Source organism: Copadichromis virginalis, linkage group LG14 (genome assembly GCF_057382275.1).
Source record: "Copadichromis virginalis isolate Kocher_CV1m ecotype Utaka linkage group LG14, C_Virginalis_male_GT1.1, whole genome shotgun sequence".
NCBI classification, from domain to species: domain Eukaryota; kingdom Metazoa; phylum Chordata; class Actinopteri; order Cichliformes; family Cichlidae; genus Copadichromis; species Copadichromis virginalis.
In genome coordinates, this window is record NC_140631.1 from 9,649,229 (window position 1) to 9,674,343 (window position 25,115).

General features: G+C 41.0%; 1 protein-coding gene across 1 annotated transcript in view; it reads right to left on the reverse strand.

Moving 5' to 3' along the window:
- LOC146693387 (calsyntenin-2-like) overlaps positions 1-25,115 on the reverse strand; it is a 333,610-nt gene that overhangs the window by 72,989 nt on the left and 235,506 nt on the right. Inside the window, exons 6-8 of the mRNA XM_085479236.1 lie at positions 17,554-17,739; positions 15,520-15,777; positions 14,710-14,831 (exon numbers count right to left, since the gene is read on the reverse strand). Coding sequence (XP_085335362.1) covers positions 14,710-14,831; positions 15,520-15,777; positions 17,554-17,739 — 566 coding nt within the window. The remainder of the gene's footprint in view (positions 1-14,709; positions 14,832-15,519; positions 15,778-17,553; positions 17,740-25,115) is intronic.

Consider the following 25,115-nt stretch of genomic DNA (forward strand, 5'->3'; position numbering starts at 1 on the left):
TTTACTAGCTGTTGATATAAACTCATGCTATACTATTAAATGTTCTCATTATCTGCTTTGATTTATTTTCAGTGTTTCAATTACTCATCTTTCTTGTTTTAGGTGCAGCTAGCGCAAACATCAATGTTTGTTTATAGTCGTAAAAAATAACAACTGCCTGATATGATTTTCTAAATTTTATATTAAAAAATTATAAAAACATACATGAAAATACAGCATATACAGCATTTAACTGTTTGTACAATTCTAACAAGCTTGAAAGTCAATATTTGGTGTTACTACAACTCTTAGGAAAACTCTCTCTTAATTTCTTCAAGTAGTCTTCAGGAATATGTTGTCAGTGCTCATATTACACAAATATGTAATATATGTTACATATACAAATATGTTCTTCCATTTGTTCAATATCTCTGAAATTAGAACCATCCTGTCTCATAGTGATGCTAAAAAACTGAATTTTCTACTTTAGGCTCGATGATTGTAATTCATTAATATCAGGCTGTCTTTAAAACTCCTTGAAAAGCCTGCAGTGGGAGCACGGACAGAGACTAAAAAGAGAAAGCACACTCAAAAATGATATGATATTTCCACGTGATTTAACCAAGTACAACAAACCATTTTTAACCATGTCAAACCAACACATTTGGCATTTGGTGGTTTAATGTAATCAGATGACGTTGGATCAACGAAGTATACTTACATTGACTTGAAGTGATTTATTTAAGTATGTAGAGTGAAAATTGTTTTAATTCATTCTACACAAGTTAAAAACTTTGGGAAAACACAATGAAATCTTGTTGTTTGAACAACTATTTTTTAGTCAAGGCAATTACTGTTAGTCTTGCTTAACGAACCAACATGGGGGTTGATGATTTCATAGAGACAAACAACCATTTACATTTATGGGTAATTTAGAATCACTAATTAACCTAACTCTAATTACACACTGCAAACAAGCCAGATTGTGGATTTGAACCCAGGCTCTTCTTGCTGTGAGGCAACAGCACGAACCATCACGCCACCAAGTTGTCAATCCAGGCTTAACAAAACTGGGAAAGCTATGATTACAAGGCTTGATGCAGACTATTCTGTGCGTTTATGTCCTTGACAGGTTAAACCACAATAAATAGTGATAGCATAAATGTGGTGTGGGTGTAGTTGTCTGCCTCTTAAAACTCCAGCAATTTTCCTGCAGTTTGACATCTAATGTGATCTTGTGAATTTGTTTTATCTTTTGTCTTCCATTTTTTTTGTCCATTTTTCTCAAATTTTTGAAGAACACACTCAACGCTATGATGAGATTTGCCAAGTTTTTGCTCAACAGCTCTTTGGGAATCACCCCTGCTGCTTCAAAACTATTACTTTATGCCAGTCAAACTGTGTTATCTTTAGCATTCTTCAAAGATTCAACTAAAGAAATTGGAACAAACTGTGTGTTTTTACGACAGTCTGATACAATCTAAAATGGATTCTTAGCCAAGTTTTCTTTTATATGTAGATGCAACACTGGATCATCTGTTGAGCTATAATGATCCGCAGGTCACTGTTAGGTGGCTTAACAAAAAAACTAAAATCCTCTAAAAATGGTTGAGAAAGAATAACTTTGCAGACCACTTAGAGAAATTACACAAAAGTCTGGCTATTATTCGTTTCTGCTCTGTCCAATCTGCTCCTGTAACAACATGAATTTCCCAACCGTGGCAACAATACAGGCTATCTTATCTCATTTCATTTTAAAACCTTGGAAATCCGTGATACATAATTCTATTCTTGTGTTAAAAAGAGTAGCCTTCTGAATTGCATGGGTTTTTCAAAATAGCACTGAACGAACCAGAAAGGTTTTTATTAACAATCAAACAGTGAAGCAGCTACAGCACATTATCTTAAGGGTCCTCTTTTCATTATTTTGAGTTCTTATGAGTAATTATGATCAGAATGTGTTTTGAATTGGTCACAGTTATGTTGAAAAAACAATACATTTGTTAGAGAGACACGCTGAATTCTATCAGTGCATTCTGAATTTGAATACATGTACTGAAATTTTAATATATGGAAAAAAACTTTAATAAGTTATGTTTCTGTTTCTACTACGTGTACACAGCAACAGGAAATGCAGAATTGCAATCATTTTCTGGATGAAATTAAGTCATGAGATAGGCCCCTGGCAAAAAACGCGGTCCAGCGCACAAAATGACCTATTCGTCCTTTTTTCTCTACGTACTTTATATGCACTGAACACACAATCATTTACCAAAATGCACAATGCAAAACTAAAAACAACAAATGCTTAAACTGCATTTGAGGTTAGGACCCTTAAGATGGACTTTCATGATCTGGCAGTGATGCAACTGTTGCCTTAAGGCTCGGATCATTCAATTTTTAAATTTGTTGTTATGCTCAGCTGAAGACTAAAACACAGCATTTGTAGCTTTAAATTTTAACTTTTTTTTTGTGAAAGAAGCAAAACTAATGAGGATAACATCTGCTGCAGAAAACATTTTAGTAAAGCCTTTCAACAGTGGCTTATTTACACTATTTAAATGATGAGGAGGAATTAAAATATGACTGAATGTGCACCTGATGAAGCTGCTGTAAAATATAGTCTAACAATGTCTGATGTCTGTGCTAGATTTTTTCAAGTGTTAGGCAAGACTGACGGACAGAAAAGACTTCCATTGATTTTACACATGCACTGATAAACAGTCGCTATATGTGTAAAATAACACACCATTCTGTGTAAATATTCCTTCTGCTGTAGCTCTGTCCCTGGCTTAGCCTCCATGACATATGTACCACACAACAAGAATGGTCACTGATTTTATATTTCCATTACTGTCCACTTGCGAAATCAGAGAAAGTCCCCCCTGAGTGTTTGCTTGATTGCTTTCTGAAAAAAATAAGTGTTTTCCATTGGGTAGCTGAATGTAATGATGTCCTTTCCACATTCAATTTAGACTCCTGGTAGAAACATCATTTAGATCTCAATTATCCCTGTTGGTTTTTCTTGTTCTTTTTTGCCAGCTGAAAGGCTCGAGGTGACTTCTCATTGATTTTCTCCTCTTGCCAAAATCCCTCCAGCCTGTCAAATGAGGACACAATGCTCTCTTTATTCTAACTGAAAAATGAGAGCCTCCATTTACCTCTCTATGTGGGTTCGTATTATCAAACTCTACAGAAGCATGAAAGTAATGAGACACCACTGGTGTGGTCCTAGTTAATATTCAACTTAAAAAAATTCTACCTTTTATAAATCCTAATGGGCTAAAAACACAGCCACGGGAAATTCACACACTCTGCAGAGTGTCTCCAAATGTGGAAACTGAACCCATTTATCAGTGGTTGTTCAGGATGGTGTCGTTGGGTCACAACATGAAACAATGACATGTGTAAAGGTTAACTTGTTTGCTTTTAATAAATTGTCTAAACAGAGCACAGATCTCCCTCTCCATGGCCACCTCCACGAGCTGATCTTGGGGAACACCAAAGCTTTCCCAAGCTAGCCGAAAGATGTAATCAGCATGTCCTGGTTCTGCTGCAGGGCCTCCTACCCGTAGGACATGCTGAGAGCACTTCACCAAAGAGGTGCCCAGAAGGCATCCTTGTCTGATTGCTGAACGACCTCAACTTCCTCCTTTCATTTCGGAGAAGCACTGACTCTACTCTGACTTGTACCCAAATGGCCAAACTGTACATGCTCTACACTAAGAGAGCCTAGCCACCCTTTAAAAAAAACAAATTTTTATGACTTGTTTCCATCATGTGGTCTTTTCGGTGACTACGCAGAGCTTGCTAACATAGCTGAGGTTGGTAAAGTGGACTGACCCGTAAATCAACAGCTTCGGTGTCAAGCCCAGATCCAGCTCCACCAGAACAGACCAGTACAGCAGACACAGCACCACAGACAGTCCCGCTCCACTCACCCGCTCTCCCCTCACTTGTGAGCTAGTTAATTCTCCTCACTTGTTTCTGCATGATATTCATTTTATCTTGTCGTCTTCTTACTATTACCATTCAGTGGTAAAATGACGATAGAGTAGAGTATGCCTTCGGGTGGTGCTATCTTCTGACTGAGAATTAGCAAAAATATGAGAGTGCATAATGCATTTATTCAAGTTATATGGGATCTGTGAGGCACACATTTGCCTAAACAAGGACGTTTTGAGCTGGTCAACGAGGTATCTAGAGATTCATAAACAAGCAATTGTTGCATTTAGTTTAGGACAGACTAGTCAGATGTTTGAAATAATACACACAAAGCTATCGTTTACTTTGTGTTTGAATGTGTGTGTGAATGGGTGAATGACTGAATGTAGTGTGAAGCGCTTTGGGGTCCTTAGGGACTAGAAAGCGCTATAGAAATGCAGGCCATTTACCATTTACCGTTTACTTTAAATCATTAGGAGGTTTGTGCTGTGTGTTACAATATACATTACAATACTTTGCTGGGATTGTCTGAACCTTTATGTGGTCATGCCAAACACACCTCCTTTACCAAGAGCTGTAAACAAAAACAAAAAACCTCCAGAGTTGAAACATAGAGGAAATTTCCTTAAGGAATAAGGCTAAATAAGTGTGAGCTGTCTATGTCTTGGAGCTGTCTATTTTGGAGCCCATTGATATGTTACTTTAGTGCAACTTAAATATTACTAAAATGTAAATAGCACAGTTTTCCTTCCTTTTTATCAAACTGGTTGCAGTTCGGCATTTTGAACAAGTTCATCAGCACCAGTGTGTACTGACCCATTATATACTATGAGGTTATTATGAGGTTGTTACTTACCCTCTAATTTACAGTTTGCTTTATTTATTTTTTGCTGTAGGAAGACTTAATGTATTTTAAAATCAGTCTCTTAACTGTAGAGGACTGATTAGAAGCAAGTTTTTAAACTATTAGTGCTTAAAATGTTTTTGAGGTATTAAGGGAGTAGGCTATTGTCCTTTAAAGTAACACTGATAAATCTTATATCAAATGGATGGTTTTAGAGAAATAATTTACAAATGACATATATACTTTAAATAACATAAAGATGATTCCACCTATAGTTATTAGGGTAGCACAGGGGCTGGAGTCTATCCCAGCTACTATAGGACCCCGGACAGGTCACCAGTCTGTTGCAGGGCCAACACAGAGAAACAGACAAACATTCGCTGACAGCTAAATTTAATACTCTTTGATTGACAGCTGAAAGCAGAGCAGGTGAAAATCTGGTATTTAAAGTTTTATTAACATTAATGTTACAGAACATCACTGACTTAAACAAAACATTTCTGAGGCTGCATGAAAAGGTGCAAGAAAGTAATGTTCCACTGTAAGCTTGACTGCATCCTGTGTGTTTTATTTCCACATTTAAATAAATGTGTTTTTGCTCCTCGCTGTGTCACTTACACTGTAACCGTAATCTTGGCTATGATATGGTTGAATGCTAATGTTAGCTGCAGGCAAAAACACATCTACAGAGAGCATGTTAACTCTATTGTAATTCAGTTTGCATTGAGATAGTCTGCAATTCATGTAGAGGGCGGCAAGACGGAAAAATGTCAACTAACACTTCAAACCTTCTTCTTGATCAAAAAATCCCAGCTTTTTACTTTGGTTTTTGCAACTGTATCAAAAGCAAAACGTAAAGCTACTAATTTTTTACTATTTTCTTGGTGATTTTTGCCCATGAAACACTTTTTCGCTGATGTATGCATCAGATGTGTGTTTATTTGTTAGTGTTTTTAGCATTGGAAGTGCTCATGAGCCTGCTTTCAGAGCACAAACCTAAGTGTTTATTGTAGTGTTGAAATACTGCTTTTAATATTAGATTGTAAGTAAATGTCAGTGTTGACATAATTGATGTCAGCTGAGAATGTTGTGAGAACAGAAGGGAAAAAAGCTGTGTGCTCAGAGTACTTTTTTTGCTGTTGTTAATGTTAATGTTAGTTAATGTTTTATGACTATTTGCAACAGGACTTCCTCCACTGATGGTAAAAACAGAAATTTAGACAGTTGTGTCAACACTAAACATGAAACTCAGTCAGTGCTTATTTGGCAGCTGCTGGTGGAAATTACCTGCTGCTGCTCATTTGATGTGTGAATTCAAAACGGCGAATACTGTGCGGTGTTTACAGAAATGCAATTTTATTAACCCATAAGAGCTAAAAACAGAACTACTGTACATCTGTTGCTCTCATTGAAAACATTCAAATTACAAGAAGCCCTCCAAGAGCGCAAACCTCTGCCAAAACAGCTTGCTCTCTGTATTTATTTTTAAGGGAATAGTATTTTATTTTGCATATGGTATATATGCATTATAATGGATTGCATTTATATAGTGCTTTTCGGGGCCCTCAAAGCACTTTACAATTCCACTATTCATTCACTCTGATGGAGGCAAGCTACAGTTGTAGCCACAGCTGCCCTGGGGCAGACTGACAGAAGCGAGGCTGCCATATTGCGCCATTGGCCCCATCACCAGCAGGCGGCAGGTGAAATGTCTTGCCCAAGGACACAACGACCGAGACTGTCCGAGCTGGGGCTCGAACCGGCAACCTTCCGGTTACAAGACAAACTGCCAACTCTTTGAGCCACGATCGCCCCATTATGCATGTTTTTTTTTCTTTGCTCTTTTTAAACATACTTTGCATACAGTTTGTAGTGCAAAGTGCATGCATTACATTTATGACATGCAGGATTAGGTAACGGGTAATAGTTTTCTTTAAAGATATAACACATGTTGGGGTCTACTTGAAAGAAAGAAAGATGTAAAATGTAAGAGTGAGGTCAGAGGTCAAATGTGACGTGATATTTAGGGGAAACTATAATGTGATATTTAAAATCCCCATATACTAGTTCACTTCATACATGTTGCCAATACAAACAAAAAATCTGAAGCATCATTTTTAAGATAAAGGACATTTTATAACCCCTCCTTGAATCGCTACCTTATCGTGGTGGAGGGGTTTGTGTGTCCCAGGGATCCCAGGGGCTATGTTGTCTGGGGGCTTTTGCCCCCTGGTAGGGTCTCCCATGGCAAATTGGCCCTGGGTGAGGGACCAGACAAAGAGCGATTCATAAGACCCTTATGAAAAGGACACCGAGGGAACAGTTTACCCTGCCCGGGATAGGGTCACCGGGGCCCCGCCCTGGAGCCAGGCCCGGGGAGGGTGCCCGAGGGCGAGCGTCTGGTGGCCGGGCCTTAGTCCATGGGGCCCGAACCCGAGCGGTGCTCTGTTATTGGACTTCTGTGCTAACCACAGTTTGGCCATAACGAACACCCTGTTCGAACATAAGAGTGTCCATAAGTGCACGTGGCACCAGGACGCTCTAGGCCGTAGGTCGATGATCGATTTTGTAATCGTATCAGCAGACCTGCGACCATATGTTCTGGACACTCGGGTAAAGAGAGGGGCTGAGCTGTCAACTGATCACCACCTGGTGGTGAGTTGGATCAGGTGGCGGGGGAGGACGCTGGACAGACCTGGTGCACCTAAACGCGTAGTGAGGGTGTGCTGGGAACGTCTAGCAGAGGCCCCAGTCCGCGAGATCTTCAACGCACACCTCCGGCAGAGCTTCAACAGCATTCCGAGGGAGACCGGGGACATTGAGTCCGAATGGACCATGTTCAGCGTCTCCATTGCCGAAGCTGCTGCATTGAGCTGCGGCCGCAAGGTGGTGGGTGCCTGCCGTGGTGGTAATCCCCAAACCAAATGGTGGACACCAGAGGTGAAGGGAGCCACCAGGCTGAAGAAGGAGTCCTATCGGGCTTGGTTAGCCTGTGGGACTCCGGAGGCAGCCGACAGATATCGACAGGCCAAGCGGAATGCGGCTCGGGCAGTGGCTGAAGCAAAAACTCGGGTGTGGGAGGAGTTCGGAGAGGCCATGGAAAAAGACTTTCGGACTGCCTCGAAGAGATTCTGGCAAACCGTCAGACGTCTCAGGAGGGGAAAGCGGTGCTCTACCTGCACTGTGTATAGTGCTGGCGGAGCGCTGCTGACGTCGACTGAGAAAATTGTCAGGCGGTGGAAGGAATACTTCAAGGACCTCCTTAATCCCACTGACACGTCTTCCGAGGAGGAAGCAGAGTCTGGGGATGAGGGGAATGACCCGCCAATTTCCGGGGGCGAGGTCACTGAGGCAGTTAAACAACTCCTTGGTGGCAGAGCCCCTGGTGTTGATGAGGTCCGCCCCGAGTTCCTGAAGGCTCTGGACGTTGTAGGGCTGTCCTGGTTGACACGCCTCTGCAATGTTGCGTGGAGATCAGGGGCAGTACCTGTGGACTGGCAGACCGGGGTGGTGGTCCCCATCTTTAAGAAAGGGGACCGGAGGGTGTGTTCCAACTACAGGGGGATCACACTCCTCAGCCTCCCTGGGAAAGTCTATGCCAGGGTTCTGGAAAGGAGAGTTCGTCTGTTAGTCGAACCTCGGATACAGGAGGAACAATGCGGTTTTCGTCCTGGTCGCGGAACACTGGACCAGCTCTTTATCCTCTCCAGGATACTTGAGGGTGCATGGGAGTTTGCCCAACCAGTCTACATGTGTTTTGTGGACTTGGAGAAGGCATTCGACCATGTCCCTCGGGGTGTCCTGTGGGAGGTGTTGCGGGAATATGGGGTGTCTGGCCCATTGCTACGGGCCATTCGATCCCTATACAACCGTTGCAAGAGCTTGGTTCGCATTGCCGGCAATAAGTCGGACTCGTTCCCGGTGGGTGATGGGCTTCGCCAGGGCTGCCCTTTGTCTCCGGTTCTGTTCATAATTTTTATGGGCAGGATTTCTAGGCGCAGAATCTCATCTCTGATTTTTGCAGATGATGTGGTTCTGTTGGCTTCATCGGGTGAAGGCCTCCAGCTCGCACTGGAACGGTTCGCAGCCGAGTGTGAAGCAGCGGGAATGAGGATCAGCACCTCCAAATCTGAGGCCATGGTTCTCAGCCGGAAAAGGGTGGAGTGCCCACTCCGGGTCGGGGATGAGTTCCTGCCCCAAGTGGAGGAGTTCAAGTATCTCGGGGTCTTGTTCGCGAGTGATGGGAGAAGGGAGCCGGAGATCGACAGACGGATTGGGGCTGCAGCTGCAGTAATGCGGACGTTGCACCGGTCCGTCGTGGTGAAGAGGGAGCTGAATGTAAAAGCGAAGCTCTCAATTTACCGGCCGATCTACGTCCCTACCCTCACCTATGGCCACGAGCTGTGGGTAGTGACCGAAAGAACGAGATCGCGGATACAAGCGGCAGAAATGAGCTTCCTCCGAAGGGTGGCTGGCCTCTCCCTTAGAGATAGGGTGAGAAGTTCGGCCATCCGGGAGGGGCTCAGAGTAGAGCAGCTGCTGCTCCACATCGAAAGGAGCCAGCTGAGGTGGTTCGGGCATCTGACAAGGATGCCCCCTGGGCGCCTCCTGGGTGAGGTGTTCCAGGCATGTCCCACCGGGAGGAGGCCCCGGGGCAGACCCAGGACACGCTGGAGAGATTATATCTCTCGGCTGGCCTGGGAACACCTTGGTATTCCCCCGGACAAGCTGGAGGAGGTGGCTGGGGAGAGGGAGGTCTGGGCCTCTTTGCTTAGGCTGCTGCCCCCGCGACCCGACCCCGGACAAAGCGGATGACGATAGATGGATGGATGGACATTTTATAAAGGTTTGACCTCTCCTTTAAGGTCAAATGTTGTCAAAGGGCCAAAGTATTTAGAATCCCCGCAAATCATTTCTTATATGTTGTAAAGACAAAAAATGGCAGCAAAGTTTTAAATACAGTACTTTCTGTACGTTCACAATACACACCACACTTGCAAAAATCATAGTTTGTAAGTTTTAAAGTGTTTTGTCCATTTTTGACCAATAAATCATTATGTTGAGCCTGAAGACACCGGTGGATGTAAGTCAAAGTTTAATGGATTGATAACATGACCCCACTGCACACCCCTACAGAGGTTCATCCAGAATTTTTAGATCTATCATGTTTACAGACAGAAAAAAAATCACACATAAGCATGCAACAGTTTCCTTGGCAGAGGTAATTAGAAGGCTTTTGTTCTTTGACTGCTTCTTTAAAACGTTACATTTTGGGCTTCATATGGTCATATTCATTCTTACATATCTCACAAATTCTGTCTTTGAAACAGGAAGCGGAGGGACTGGAAATACCCTTGTAATCTGCAATTTCTGTTATGATTTAATGGCAGGTAACGGGTCGTTGTGTATATATATATATATATATATATATATATATATATATATATATATATATATATATTTTTTTAATCATTAAAGATGACACAGTGTGTGTGTCCTGAACATTTTTGTCTTTACTCTTGTGTTTTCAGATGCTGATCAATCAGAAACCAGTAACACGATAACAGTCAAATCCCCTGTCAAATTCCCTCTGTTTAGACTTGAAACTACAACGCAGCAGTGTGCAGTATTATAAAAGCATCCGATGTCAGGAGGAAAGTAGGCGCCGGGTGAATATGGTGAATTGAACAATAAAACCTCACAAGCTGTTAATACACTGTGAAAGAAATAAAGTGGGAGTCTGGGTCTGTGAGGCACTCTTTTATACAGTGAATTTCCCGGACACCTGCGAGCGCCAAAGGCTATTTTTTAGACCGTGCGCACCCGATCCAATTTTGTACATAGTTATAACACCTGCAGGGGTTCATTCAGTACTGGCTCATGCAGAAAACATCTTCAAGATTGACAGCCTCCTTCTTTGAGACACTCTTATTCGGATCTGCATTTAAAGAATATGAAAGTGTGCACAAAAGACACATTTGGTACACGTTCATTGCAAAACCTTTCAGTGAAGTTTCAATGAAAACCTCAGGCTTCATCTCCCAACAATGCATACAGCACAGAGAGCAAAGTTTAAGCGTACTGAACAGAATAGGCCAATGTGCATAAAACCATGCTGCCTGTTATTAACAGATTGTACACTCTTTATTTTTTTCAGCAGGTAAAACTAATATCTGCAACCATCTCCCCCCACCACCCCGGTGCGGTTATTATGAAGCAGCTCGCAGTGCGTGATTGGATTGTATGAGAAATTAATTGGACTTCTTACTTCTTTGATAAACCAGTGCAGGGAGAGGAGAATTCTTCTGTTCGAGGGTTCTCTAAGTTGGAGGTATTCAGAAGTTCATTTTGTTTTAAAGACATTAGCAGATGAGGAGGAAATAGCGACAAGGCGAGGGGAGATAGCGACTTAATGAAAGTTTCCTTTCATGCCCCCAGGATTCACAGAGACAACTATTAACAAGAGGGAGGAGGATGAGCGGGAGGACGCGCGAAAGAGTGAGAACTCTAAATGTGCTCGAGAAAGTTTAACAGCTATTGTGTGCCTATGTGGTGCCAGAGTAGACCGTGGAAACTTTTATCGTGAGACGTGCTAATGAAATAAATCAAGATCATTTCAGACCTGCTATAGAACTACCTGTCTCAACCCTTTTTAAGCCACAGCAAAAACAACCAAAAACTGTCAAACTCCCTTCTAATTTACTAACTTCCTTCATGTGGGATTTCATTAACTGTGGCATATGGTTAAAACAACTATGGGGGAAAGGTGTGATATGATATATTTTATAACGAGTCATGTTATGAATTAGAATTATCACAAACAAGCAAGAACATCAAAGGGAAAATTGCCTCTTTCCTGGCCTCTAAACTGGATACGCTCTGCATGCAGGTTGCGTTACCTTAATGGCTCTGTGAGGCTATTTTTCTATTACATTAGCCTCAGCTATACTCTGACTAGTGCCATTTAGCAAATGACAGTATGCTGAACTAGGACTGTTTTCTTGGTAAACAATAAACAGCCTAAACCTTAGTGGCTTAGCTCAAAGCAATGCTGCTATTATGTATGATACATACTATATAATGAATACAATTGGGATTTGTGAAGAGGGACTTTGCCAGGCTGAAGCTCACTGACCATATGGCAGACTGTTGAACACTAAGTAGCTAGAATGAAAATGTGAACTGTGTCAGTGTAGATTGCCCAAAGCAGCAAGACACTGTTAATGGAAGAGAAGTTGCACTTGAATTTTGTAAAAGTGAGTTTACAACATTCAAGTAAGCAACTAAATTTTATTTACCTCCATTGTCACTTAATATCAGAGTCAGACAGTTGAAATGAAATCTATGTCTAAATAGACAGATACCACTGACGTGACACTAGCATCTAATATTTACATTTTGTTCTTACTTTGAATTTTGGTCATTTGTAGAGCACAATTTTTAAACAAATACGGAGAAGAACACGTCAATTCTGTCAAGTTTGTGACCACTGTACCTATCTGAGCTCATTTTTCTTAGTTTGAATATTTTTATATTTATCTAACAAAAAGAAAGAAAAAAAAGTAACAACATCAGCCACATGAACAACCAATTTGGTGTTAAAACATGTATTCACATTGCTTTGTCTTGTACTTTTAAAAGAAATATAGAAAAGCAAAAATAATATTTTTATTTTAGGAGGTAGCAAGAAGTAACATTATGCAATGATGTGAAGATGGATTTGTTGATAGGAAGTAATTATAAAGAAAATAGAATAGTTTAGAGATCCATATAAACCATCCATCCTTTTCTGCTTATCCAGTTCAGGGCTGCCCGGGGCCTGGAACATATTCCAGCGGTCATAAGGCTTGCTTAACCTTAATTAAATTGTGAACTATGAATATTATCTGTTTCATTTAATTCTTTGTGAACTGTGAATAAGCTCTTGTTATGTGTCAACTTACACAACACTGGCCTCTAGGACTGGAAAGTGAAGCCAGAATGGAAATGTACAAAACCTGAAGAAGGAGGAGGAGGAAGAGGAGGCCACTAAGTCAGCTCTGCCAGCTCCAAACGAAGTCCCATTGTACTGAGGTCTGTGAGAAAAAGGTCCTACTGCTCACTAGATTGATACTTTTATAAAAACTTTCTGGTCTTGATTGCTAGTTTCAAGTCTCCTTTAATAGAGAATCACATTCATTTTATCAATTACTATCAAATTGAGAACAAAATAAATGATAAATAACTGCATGTTTTGGGGGTTGTTTCCTTGGGATAGACAAGTACATATGAATAGAGCGTCCTGGAGGTTTCAGAGAGATTAGCTCTTGCAACATTGTTTCTGTCTCTGAAAGACGTTGACATCCAAATCAAATCTAAAGTCTTCGAAATGTTAGTCCACAAACCAAAGGTTGACGTTACAGTGGCTACAAATTACTTTTACGTATAATGAAGTTATGCTGATTAATAGTGTTCCTTAAAGCTCAATGTCAATCCTAACACGACCTCTATCAAACTGGCAGTACTAACATACCAATGTTTATAATGTTGGCCATGTTAACAACATTAACATACTCAAAGGTGATGCAACAATATTCCCAGTAGTTTTCAGGTACTGCTCAGAAATATAATTAGTGACATCACAGTAGTATAACACTTTTGATACTCTCAAACTATTTGATTCAACATATAAACAAATACTCTACATACACTATAATTGCTTGATTGGTTGAAAAGAAAGAGGGAATGAGGGCAAAGAATTCCAGCCATGCTTAGTTTTTCTCGTAGCCACTGTAACCTTTGCTGATCTGAACAGCGCCTGAGAAAGTACAGTGAACATCACTGTTAATGTCATTAGCAGAAGCCATACTACTGTTGCAGTGAGGTCTGTGAAATATCCAGATTGGTCAGATGTCTTTAAAAAAAAAGAAAAAAAAGAACAGAACAAATTAAAAACAAAAGGAGAAAATGTAGAGTGAGAAAAACAGACCAATAGCCATGACAGATACTCAATAGAGACTCTGTCTAAATTCCTCCAGATGGGGCCTCATGCACACCATGCTCTGTCAGGAGACTGATGGATGACCCGTTTCATGCTATCTCTCCAATCAAGGACCAGTGATCTGTCTGATTAAATTAGCCCAGGGAGCTGCATCTGGATGTCCAGCCTCAGCTGTGTGCCTCCTGAATCAAATGTCCTCACTGGGTGAGCGTGGGGGTTTTGTGAGTCGAGATGACCTGTCTGACTCCGAGACAGCATCCACGATCAACAGACAGCTGCCTCTGTCTTCACGCAACGCACACACATACACAGAGACACATGCACACATGCACAACCCTGGAGGAAGCTCATATTTCTCTAGCCATCATATCTATTGTTTTTATTATTAACTAATTGTGGAATTTTCATGTGTGGAAATGTTCCATTCCTCGAAGGAATCATATGAAAGGGCAGATGCCAAACATTTATTCAGTCCCTAAATTCATTAAGATATTACATGGATATTAACTAGTATGTGGATTCTCTATATTAAATGGGGTCACTTAAAGGTTAGGTGGTTTTTTTTGTTTGTTTTTTATAGAGGGATTTCTAGTATAGCCAAGCACTAATTGGTTACAGTTTACACCCACAAAACCATGGTTGTTTGCAAATCACTGGGTGAATATGATGTGTGTTAGTAAATCACCAACAGCTCCTACTCCCTTTTAAACCTTTTTGCTGCTGCCAGTGAATCCCAATGTCTTACCAGGAGCCTTCTATTTTTAACGCAAGACACAGACCACCATGGATTAAACTAAGAAAAAAATATCCCAGTGGATGATTAATAGAGGTATAATCCAGGCTAGAGGCTTCATAACTCTCTATGCGAGAGGTCCATACCTCATCAAAAAGGTGAGCTGAGGATAAGCTCAGAGTACAAGTTTCCTGGTCTATCACACGTATTCCAACGTTAGCGCCTCACCTGCTCTAGTTTCCAGTGGAACTCGGCCGGCCGGAAGGTGTCTACCTGGGTGAAGTCTCTCCTCAGCAGAAACACCAGGCGGCAATTATGGACATACAGCGAGTAGTGATGACGGTTCATCTCTGTGGGAGGTAAAAAGAGGAGTAGACACCAGGGACCAAATCACTCCACCTACTCACAGCTGACAGGTAAAGCAAGCCTGACAGGTGGCTCTCACAAATCTGGGACAGCAGCACTTTTCTAAAGGAGGTGAGTTTGCAGGCAGATAGTCTTTCACTGGAATTTAAAAAAACAACAACAAAAATAATCCCTGCAGGGAGGGCATGCTGTCCACCGAGCTGCAAATTTTGTTCAATGTGCCACTATTAAACAGTATCACATTGAAATAAGTATTTCACAAACAGTTGCTGTTTAGATCTGTGGAGGAGCTATAGATATATTCTATACATGTGTAGCTCTATTGTATAGAGGAGTGATATTAGGATGATTTAAGCGGTGATTTATGGTTTTACATCGAACAAAAGCAGATATTATCAGACTCTGAGTCTTTATTGCACACTGTCACTTGGGGTATTGCAGTCAGTGTCTTATACCTTTGCTCACAGACCACAATTCTCCTGTCAACTGACCACACAACACATGATCCACCAAAGAATCAAGGTGCACTTCATTTGTGGTGTTTGAATTAAATTCTGATTTACGATTTCTGCTAATCCCCCCTTACTACAGCTTACCCAGACATCTCTTATAACCTAATGAAATGTCAAAAAAATATATTTTTTCCATGAAATGTGTTAACAAATGACTCACCAGTCTTGTCAGAGTTACAAAGTAGGGTCTCCTTTTCAGCTCTGAGCCCTGGACTAGGCCCATGCTTCATCCATGTTGCAATGGTAAACTGGTCTGTCAAATTCTGTGGTACCACCCAGTCTGGGATTTTGGCTGCCTGACGACCGTCAAACCTGAAGATCAAGTCGCTGTCCCTCCCGCTGTCAGACACTAGGGACGCTGTCCAATTGGTGGCCGTGCCGGGAGCAGGGAGGAGGTCAGTGCTACCCGACGAGGCGCCTGGGGTTATTGCCGTGGGAACAAACAAGAGGTGAGACAGTAGATCTGTCAACAACAATAATGGCAGATACGCAGTGTGCATTGCCTTATTCTTGGCTATGATTACTTAAGAGTAATGCAGCTGGCAGGGTTTAATAAGGAATCAATGGGCTGAGATAGCTACGGAATGTGGGTATTGATTCATGGCAAATGAAGCTAACTTTCAAAAGAAATGTGAGCTACTATTCATAAATTCAGAACATAGCTCACTGCTATAATGCACCTCTATGGAAACAGAGAGGAAATACTAACCAAGCACTATGGTAACACAAAGAGAAAAAGACATAGCAAAGGCTTGGTAAGAATCAGCCAGTCGCACAGATGGCTTACAGCTGACACGATCCCTACACATTCTGACAAAACAGACCTGTCGTTACCGTCCTGCACTGAGCTGGCTCATTTGGTTTCTCTTCCTCCCTTTCAAAGCAGCTCCATCATTCCTTTGACACAATAACCCTAATATGTTGAGCCCCGTCCAGTCTTTGTTTTCGAGCCGTCACCTTGACAAACGCAGCCCCTGACACATGCTCACCTCGCTCCTCCATGCATACGACATGCCCTCACCCATCTATCTTCTGCTTTTCCTGTGTGACAGTAAAACATTTATTTCATCCCTTTAAAATACATTTATGAATCATTTCTAATGGCTTACTGACGGAAATGGATCAAAGCGACCTGGGAGCTATGATGTTATAGGAGAAAAACCAACCAACCAAAAAAAACAAAACAAAACAGGAAGTGTCACAACTCACTGTGTCCCTTGTCCTGGCAAAGAAACTCGAACATGCATCTGTTCATTTCCGCTAATAACACATTAGCACGTTAATTGATGTTTTTCACTCGTTTGTAAAACCCTGTTTTTCTCCACTGCGTGCTCGTGGCGCCGTCGACGTTCTGATTCCAGTAATTAGATTCCCTCAGTAAATAAATACCCATCGACTCCTCCAGCACCCAGCTGCAGCCTTTCCTTTGCCCGATGTCTTTGTACATTATCTCAAATTGATTGTGCTTTAAAAAAGCTATTACAATTTATTCTATTTGCTATCAGATAACGATTATGAGGTGCCTGAAAAGGCCTCTTTAGTGGTAAACCATGCGTGGACTGGGAGCCAGGGGAGGCAGGGAGTGGATGTTATGCATTCAGATTAGGTGGAATGTGGCTTGTGAAGGCCGTTAGTCAAAGATGATGACTCCAGCCCTCCTGCTGGCAGTGCGGTGTGGGTGGGGGTATAGGCTCGACTACTCTGCTGGCGCTCTGGGCACTGACACGGCGGCTCGACTGCTCATCAGTCACTGAGGAGAAAGCGCGGCTGCATCTAGGGCGGCTAATGCCCTCGCTCTGTCACATCATTAGTGACACAGCCTTAACTTGCCATTCTGGTGCCTTCATTTAGCACAGGGGTTTACCGGGGACATACGTGGAGATAAGAAAGCAACACGGACTGGGAGCTTTCAGATGTTGATTTAAAAAGGGCACAGAAACACACCTCGGGCGCCGTCTGACCCTGGTGCTCAACGCATGGACTCCATTAATGCTTTTAGCAGGATCTAACTTCTAATTTACTGCCCCAACTTTTAGTTGCCTCAGACAGCAGTCTTTGATGAGCCATATACTGTGTAAATCTGCATATCAACCATCGATTTAATAGTCACAAGTTTTTATCTTAATTATTGCTCATTTCGACCACACAAGAATAGCTAGTGATTATGAAAACACAGTAACCCCAAATAACCCACCACAGAGTTTTTGTAGAGATTTCTCAGAGTAGGTCTCCCGGTCGCAGCCCTTTCCAATGTGGCTGGTCTGCAGCTCCACCGTGGTCCTCACCGAGGACAGAGGTCCGCCACAGGTCTCGAGGTGCATCCTGGGAAACAGCTGCTTACTGCCTGTTCCTGGCTCATAGTCCACTCGCTTATTCCAGCCTGGGTGAAAAGAAGAGATGGAGTGACAGTCTTAGAGAGGATATATTATATTGTAGAGTTCATCCTGTGAGCGGATGCAGATTATTATCTGTAATAATATCAGATTTTCACAAGCCTGTCGTTGCTTTTGTTATTGCACGTTTTGCGCCTCATTTTGTCCAGTTAGACTGCCATCAAAACAACACCAATTCCAATTTTTCTCTGTCACTGGTATTTCTGGCATCACAACTCAATATCCTTCTGGCAGAATGTACCCTACTAATGAAATTGCTGCATTGTTGTTGGAGTGCAGTGCAGTACCTGCATTAGCGGCAATAGTCATTATGCTGTCACTGTCTGCCATGTCAGCTGTGAATTGTGTTTTTCTATCTGGGAAGGCTATTATTTTGTGTGGCAGTAAATTTTTTTCCCTTTTTCAATCAATTTCTTTTTCCAGGCTTTGCGGTGTGATGTTGTGTTCATCTGCAGTGTCTCTTCTATTTAACAACAGAATGAATTGTGGAATTCTGTAACCCGTTTAATGTTGTGTTTACAGTGAGCCGTTCTCACTCATTATCTCACTTTCAAACAGAGCATTTGGCATATCTATAAATGCTGTCAGCACATATTTCCAACATTTCCTCATCCCTGTTACTTCTTTTACTTTGCTTCCTCTGTCATACGCCAGCATCACCGCATCATCGCTCATGAAACTGGCACTTTAAAAACAAATTATGTGACCTGAGAATTATTGATACCGGCTCTAAACCATCCTGCCCAGTCCATGCTTTTTTCACAAGCATACATGAGCTCGAATCCATCCACTGTCTATCTACTCCTCTGTCCACGATTACTAGCCAGGAGCTGGAGGCATAAGCATGATGCCAAGCTGACCGAAGAAGAAGGGAGCATCTTTTTGTTGCTCACAAGCCTGTTAAATCTGCCATGTTCACTTCCTCTCACACTCACCAGCTCATGCTGAAACACATACACATGCTGCATCTGTTTTGCAGTTGATTTACTTCCTCTAGACTGCAATTGCTCTGGGCTACAGCACCACTGTTTCTATGGGATTGGCTGTAGCAGAAATGAAAATAGGTACCAACAACAGTGCACGCTAAACAAGAACAAAAGCACATGCAGGAGCATTTTAAGAAAAGGCCACAAGCACAAAAGACTTGGCTAATTTAGCCTTTTTTTTCCTTCTTTCTCTTACTCTCTCCCCACTGCTGTCAGACTCCATAATAAAGACTAACTGATCAAGCACACACATCCATACATATGCAATAATACTAAGTGCAATAATCCTTTCTGTCATCGTTGTATTTTTACTCAGTTGTATATAGTATTTGTATTTGTATTCTATTTTTATCTTATTGTATATTTATTTTATTTTATTCTACTGTATATAGTATTTTATTTTATTCTATTCTGTACAGTTGTGTACTGTATTTATTCTTATTGTATTCTAATTTTTGCCTCATAACTTTTGCACTGTCCACTTCCTGCTGTGACAAAACAAATTTCCCACGTGTGGGACTAATAAAGGTTATCTTATCTTAAACACACACACACACACACACACACACACACATTTCATTGTGCACACAGTAACTGCATACATGCCTGTCTAATCCTACTTGTTGATTACCCCTGTATGGAGTTGCTACTTCTGTGGTCCACTTTGGGGTTGATGCTTTTAAAGCTAGTCAGCTATTGATTTGAACCATCTGATGGGTTAGCTGCTGATATGCCACTCTTTTTTCAGAGGTAGCAGCAACAACTGCCGACAGACATTCAATCTTCACAACAACAATAGAAGAAAAATAGTTCTTTATTTTTGTGTGAGCAGATAGAGTAGCTAACCTTGCTGATGCAGAGAGGGATTTTTTCACAGCAGAGCTTTGTCTGTTATTCTTCTTTTGCTTTTCTCACTTTTTTACTATCAACCTTTAGCAAGGACGTCCACTAATAAAGCTCCATTTTGTCTGAAAAACATCTTTCCGTTTTCTAATATTTAAACAAAAAAACTGCACGTTTGCCAACAGTGAGATGGGAACATCAGCTAGTGATACAGTAAACTTAGATTAGCATACGTTGTGTTGTGTCTGTGTTTTAAATCTTAGTACCAGCACAGTGGCCCTAATTCTGTTCTAATTTTTCATGTTTCCTTTTTTATAAATTTCCACCAGTGGGATGATGGGAAATAGTCTCAAAGTTGATTTTCTGAACTGCAACCCTTCAAGATCCCCGGTCTTTGGACAATCTTATAGTATATAGTCTCAAACTAAAAGCCTTAAGACAACTTTTAGATGTGTGAGGGTCCCAGTCTTTAAAAGTTTAAAGTCTTCCAGTGTTTGGTAGCCATTGTATAACTTTTACTCTTGGTAAAAAAAAACCCACACGGTGGTCATTTTATTAAAACAAATGGCCAAACAGTCAAGTGACTTTGCCATGCAGCTCAACAACTAATGAACTTTATCTAAAAACAGTAGGCTAGATTTGTATGTTCTGTTCAGAATGTGTACATGTCTGTGTTTTATACTTAAAGGTTTGCGTGTGAACATACCAGCGTTGGCACATTTCAATATATTTATATATAGTGGTTGTATAATAGCAGGTGCATCCAGTGGCAGCTTCCACACATACTTGTATGAACAGTGACCAAGTTGAATGTGAAGCTTTCTCACTAATCAAAACATTAAAGCGATATCATAATTAGACCTGTGGAGCTTAGCTCAGCACATGAGCTTTAGCGTATTTCGTCACTAGTTTGTGTGCTGGGATCACAGACTAATATAATTCCACTTTTAGAAAACATGACTATGGATGGAGGTGTAAGATGGTCAGATTTGGTCAGAATCGGAATTATTTCTTCTGAAAGAACCTTAAGTTTGTTTTTTTTTTTACTTACTTTTACAACTACTAGTTGAAGATTTACTTTGGCTGACTATAACTGCAGTAGTTTAGGATGTTCTTGAGCATTTGCAATGAACGCAACTGAACTAGGCTAGGCTCAGTTCTAAAAACTAATGAAGAGTCCCAGGTATTTAACCTCCTTGTCTCCTCACAGCTGTAGACCCACCCTAGTCATGTGAGTCGTTAAGGGTCACATGAGCCAAGGTGTGAATCGCAGCATGGGTCATTAATGACGGTTTACAGTGGACATAGATAACCATCACTGAACAGAGGCCTATGATACCAGCTATCAGTCACATATAACACAGTCTTGAGATCCCTTCTCAGGTATTTCAACCCCCCACTCACACCTTGACCCATGTGACCTTAATAACTCACATGATGGCAGGTTGAGCAACATCTCCTTGGCCCCTTTGATGGCCCTGAATCACTCCCAGTTTGGGTGATTCTTAATGACTTGATTACAGGATGGGTCAGTGGCTCTTAGGACCCCTTTCAAGGGGTTAAATGCCTGGGACTCCATCATCTGAAACATCTTGGATGGGAGGTGAAAAATCTTCATGAGTCAAAAAGAAGTAGAGTTGTCTTTATTTCAAACGTTTGAGACCACCATGACCTGGATGACTAAGAATGTAGACCTAAGATTTAAGTTTGTGAGAAGGTGTAAAAGGCTGTTCAGTAAAAACAGACTCCATGAACAAATGAAAGGTGATAACGGGGCTTTACCTTTGCCTAGCTCTACAATTTGAGCAAGAGCAGGGATAATAGAGCAGAGCTTGGTTAAGAATGCATGGAAACGTGTGAGGGAAGGGATAAATGAGCACTGAAAAAAGAGCATGTTAGATTTACTTAATTCAATAGTGGACATTGGTTGCACACAGATGTTTTGATTTGGCAGAAACTTAAACAACTGAGGTTTAAAAATCAACACAACCTATTCATATTCAATAAACCTGTGCATTTTGTGTTGATAAAACACGATTGAAACATGTTTGGATGAAGTAAGTTGAGCTCTTGGAATATTTTAATCCTTCACAATTTTGTCACTTTATTCCAACACTATTCAATAACTTTTACCCCAGTACTACTTGGTTACTTAAATACTACATGTTGTCTTCATATTAATATTGTTCAACAAAGTCTAGAGTCTGGTTAACATAAACATTTAATGGATTTACAACAACTTCCTTTCTCCTGGTTGCAGGGGAGCTGGGGCATAACCCTGTGAAAGGTTAAAAGGCAGGGTACACCCTGGACAGCTCACCAGTCTATCACATAGAGATAAACAACCATTTCCACTTACATTCACCAATTAACCTAACTCTAATAACTGCATGGCTTTTAACTGTGGGAGGAAACCAGAGATAACACAGTGCAAACTAACCAGCTTGTGGATTTGAACCCAGGACCTTCTTGCTGTGGGGCAACAGCACTAACGACCACGCTACCAAGCCAGGATTAACAAAGCTTATCAAGGTTTGATGCAGAATTTTCAGTACAATTTTGTCCTTGAAAGGTTAAACCACAATAAATAGCAATACCATATACGTATGTATATGTATGTAGTGTTTTGCCTCTTATACCTCCTGTGATTTCCCTGCAGTTTGTAATCTCGTGTGATCTTGTGAATTTCATAAGTCCAGCAACTAACCGCTCTTACTAGACTGTATCATGTCATCTCAACGAGATCAAATTAAGTTGTTGAATTTCATACAGATCCTAAATGATTTGATTATTTTCACCATAGAAACATGAAACTATTTTGTTCAAATTACAAGTTAGACTTTTGTAAATGTAACAACCACCCATTTTCCTTTTTTTCGGTATCCCGAAAAAAAGTAGAGGCCTTCCTCAAACCACGATCCACAGTGCGCAAGCCAAAATCCCATGCAAGATTTAACATTGCTGTATTATTGACTTACTTCACTTGAACTTGATATGAACAATTTAATATACCTTCTCTCCATATCATGTAGTTTCTACACTATATAGTTACACTTAACTTTAAAGCACCAGGCGATTGTGTTAAATACACGCAAGATGCTTACATAAATCCAAGAGATGGGCAATCCCTTTTTTTCAGTGAGGAGTAATGGGTTGAGGACACAGTTAGCATATATGGGAAGGACCTGGTTCAGATTGGAAGTAGGTGATTAACGGTTATGGGTTAGAGAGCACTAGACAAACATGAGGACTTAAAAAAAGGTGCAGACTCAGGAAAGATTAAAGTGGTTTCAGTCTCCTCAGTCCTTAGTTAAATCTCACCACCTGCAGTCTAGTTGTCTGGAGGTTGCAGTGACCAGAATGCATTCACTAAACCTGATAAACTTCATGGTAAGTCTGTACAACTATTCCTGTATAAGTGAGCTGGTGAGCTTTTTATGATGTCGCCAGCAGGTTCATCATACTGAAGATTGACACCATTTTTTTTTAACCAACCAGCTGATTCTTTTCTTAGTTTTATGATGATATGTCATTACCTCACAATATTTCATATAACTGGAAGCATATATTCTAAAAAATGATCATGGAAAACAGTTTCTGAGCTCAGGACAACCACACAATCTTCACTATCGATTCATAATATTTTTATTGGTTCTTGTAAAGCTCTTGTTGACCACTATTGCTCCACCACTATTGCTTTAGTGTAGTGATTTGCTCAAAAAGTGAAAAAGAAAACCCAGTTTGGAATTACTGGAGCGTTTTCCGAGTTAAGTTATTCATACAAAACTCTAATCAAAAGAAGATGAATAAAAACTGAAATAATGACAGCGAGTCAGATTACTAAGAAGGCAAGGTCTATTTATACACTTTAGTCCTGGTGATAAACTATGGTATTTATAATACTGTTTGACCAACTGTTGAAAAGTGCACTGCCCTCAGTTATAGTGAGGAAGTGGCTCACTGGTAGGAATGAAATGAGTTACAGCAAGCGTGGGAGTAGCGTGTCACGGAAACCAATCACAGTGCCGAGTACAGTAGCAGATGTTCTTTCACACCAAAAGACACATTTCCTTCTGAGACACCTCCTGCCTCTGTGGTTACACATGAGGCAGAAAGTGTTGAAACTGTGTGGAAGCAGTGAAGTTGAAATATGAACTGTTAAGAGAAAAGCAAAGAAAATGAAAAGCCATATACTCTCAACACAAAAGAAAAACAGTTTCCTTTTTATTTCTTAGGCTTAGATAAGACCCAAACAAACAATCTCATATCGCTGATAAATATTTGGCAGTGGCATTTATCTTTAATAATAGGAAACATTGCAGCGATGAAATGGAAAATGTCCTTTGCCAAAAACCCAGTGGGCTGTACTGAAATGTATTTACAGGAACAAAACAAAGAAATACATCAGTGTCTTGAATATCTTCCTTCTGAAATAGTTCACAGTGGCACCTGTCCTCAATGAAGTTTCTGATTTCTGAAAGATAAATGCATATATATATCGAAGAGTACAGAACATTTATCACCAACCTCATCCCTGTCATATATTCTAAGCACTGATGTGCTCATTTTAAAATTTATAATAAATAACTCGAAGCACGCTTGCAGAAGCCTTATGTTATTTCTAGCTCTGCAATAGAACTAAATTACAGTGCTAGACCTGTGATGTGTTTGTTTTGTCACTAAAACACTATTTTTAAGATAGTGATGTAAACCAAAGTGCTCTGGTATAGCCTTTTCCTCCAGTTCATGTCATAAAAGCACAGAATTTATGTTGCTTTCAAACCCTATGGGCTATTTTATTCAATCCGTTTCTACTAAAAGCCTTACCAACCAAAGCTGTAAAAGGCCATTTTTTGCAGCAGGGACATGAGCACAAGTCCATTTACTTAGGCTGAATTTTTAGCTACTTGAAACTGAACAGCTAGATGCTACTTTACGCACATCGCAGAGGAAATATATTGACCACCATGTTTTACATCTCTGGATCTGTGAGGCATGTTTCATGCTATGTCCCCAGAGACTTAAATATACACTGAACAAAAATATAAACGCAACACTTTTGTTTTTGCTCCCATTCCCCATGGGATGGACGTAGAGACCTAAAATTCATTCCAGATACACAATATAACCATCCCTCCCAAACAGTGGTCACAAATCAGTCCAAATGTGTGGTAGTGGGCACATCTGCTATATTGAGATAATCCATCCCACCTCACAGGTGTGCCACATCAGGATGCTGATCTGACATCATGAGTAGTGCACAGGTGTACCTCAGACTGCCCACAACAAAAGGCCACCCTGGAATGTGCAGTTTTTTTCACTATTGGGGGTCTGGGGACCCAGAACCGGTCAGTATCTGGTGTGACCACCATTTGCCTCATGCAGTGCAACACATCGTTGCATGGAGTCTATCAGATTGTCAATTGTGGCCTGTGGAATGTTGGTCCACTCCACTTCAATGGCTGTGCGAGGTTGTTGGATATTCGTGGGAACTGGTACACGCTGTCGTATACGCCGGTCAAGCACATCCCGAA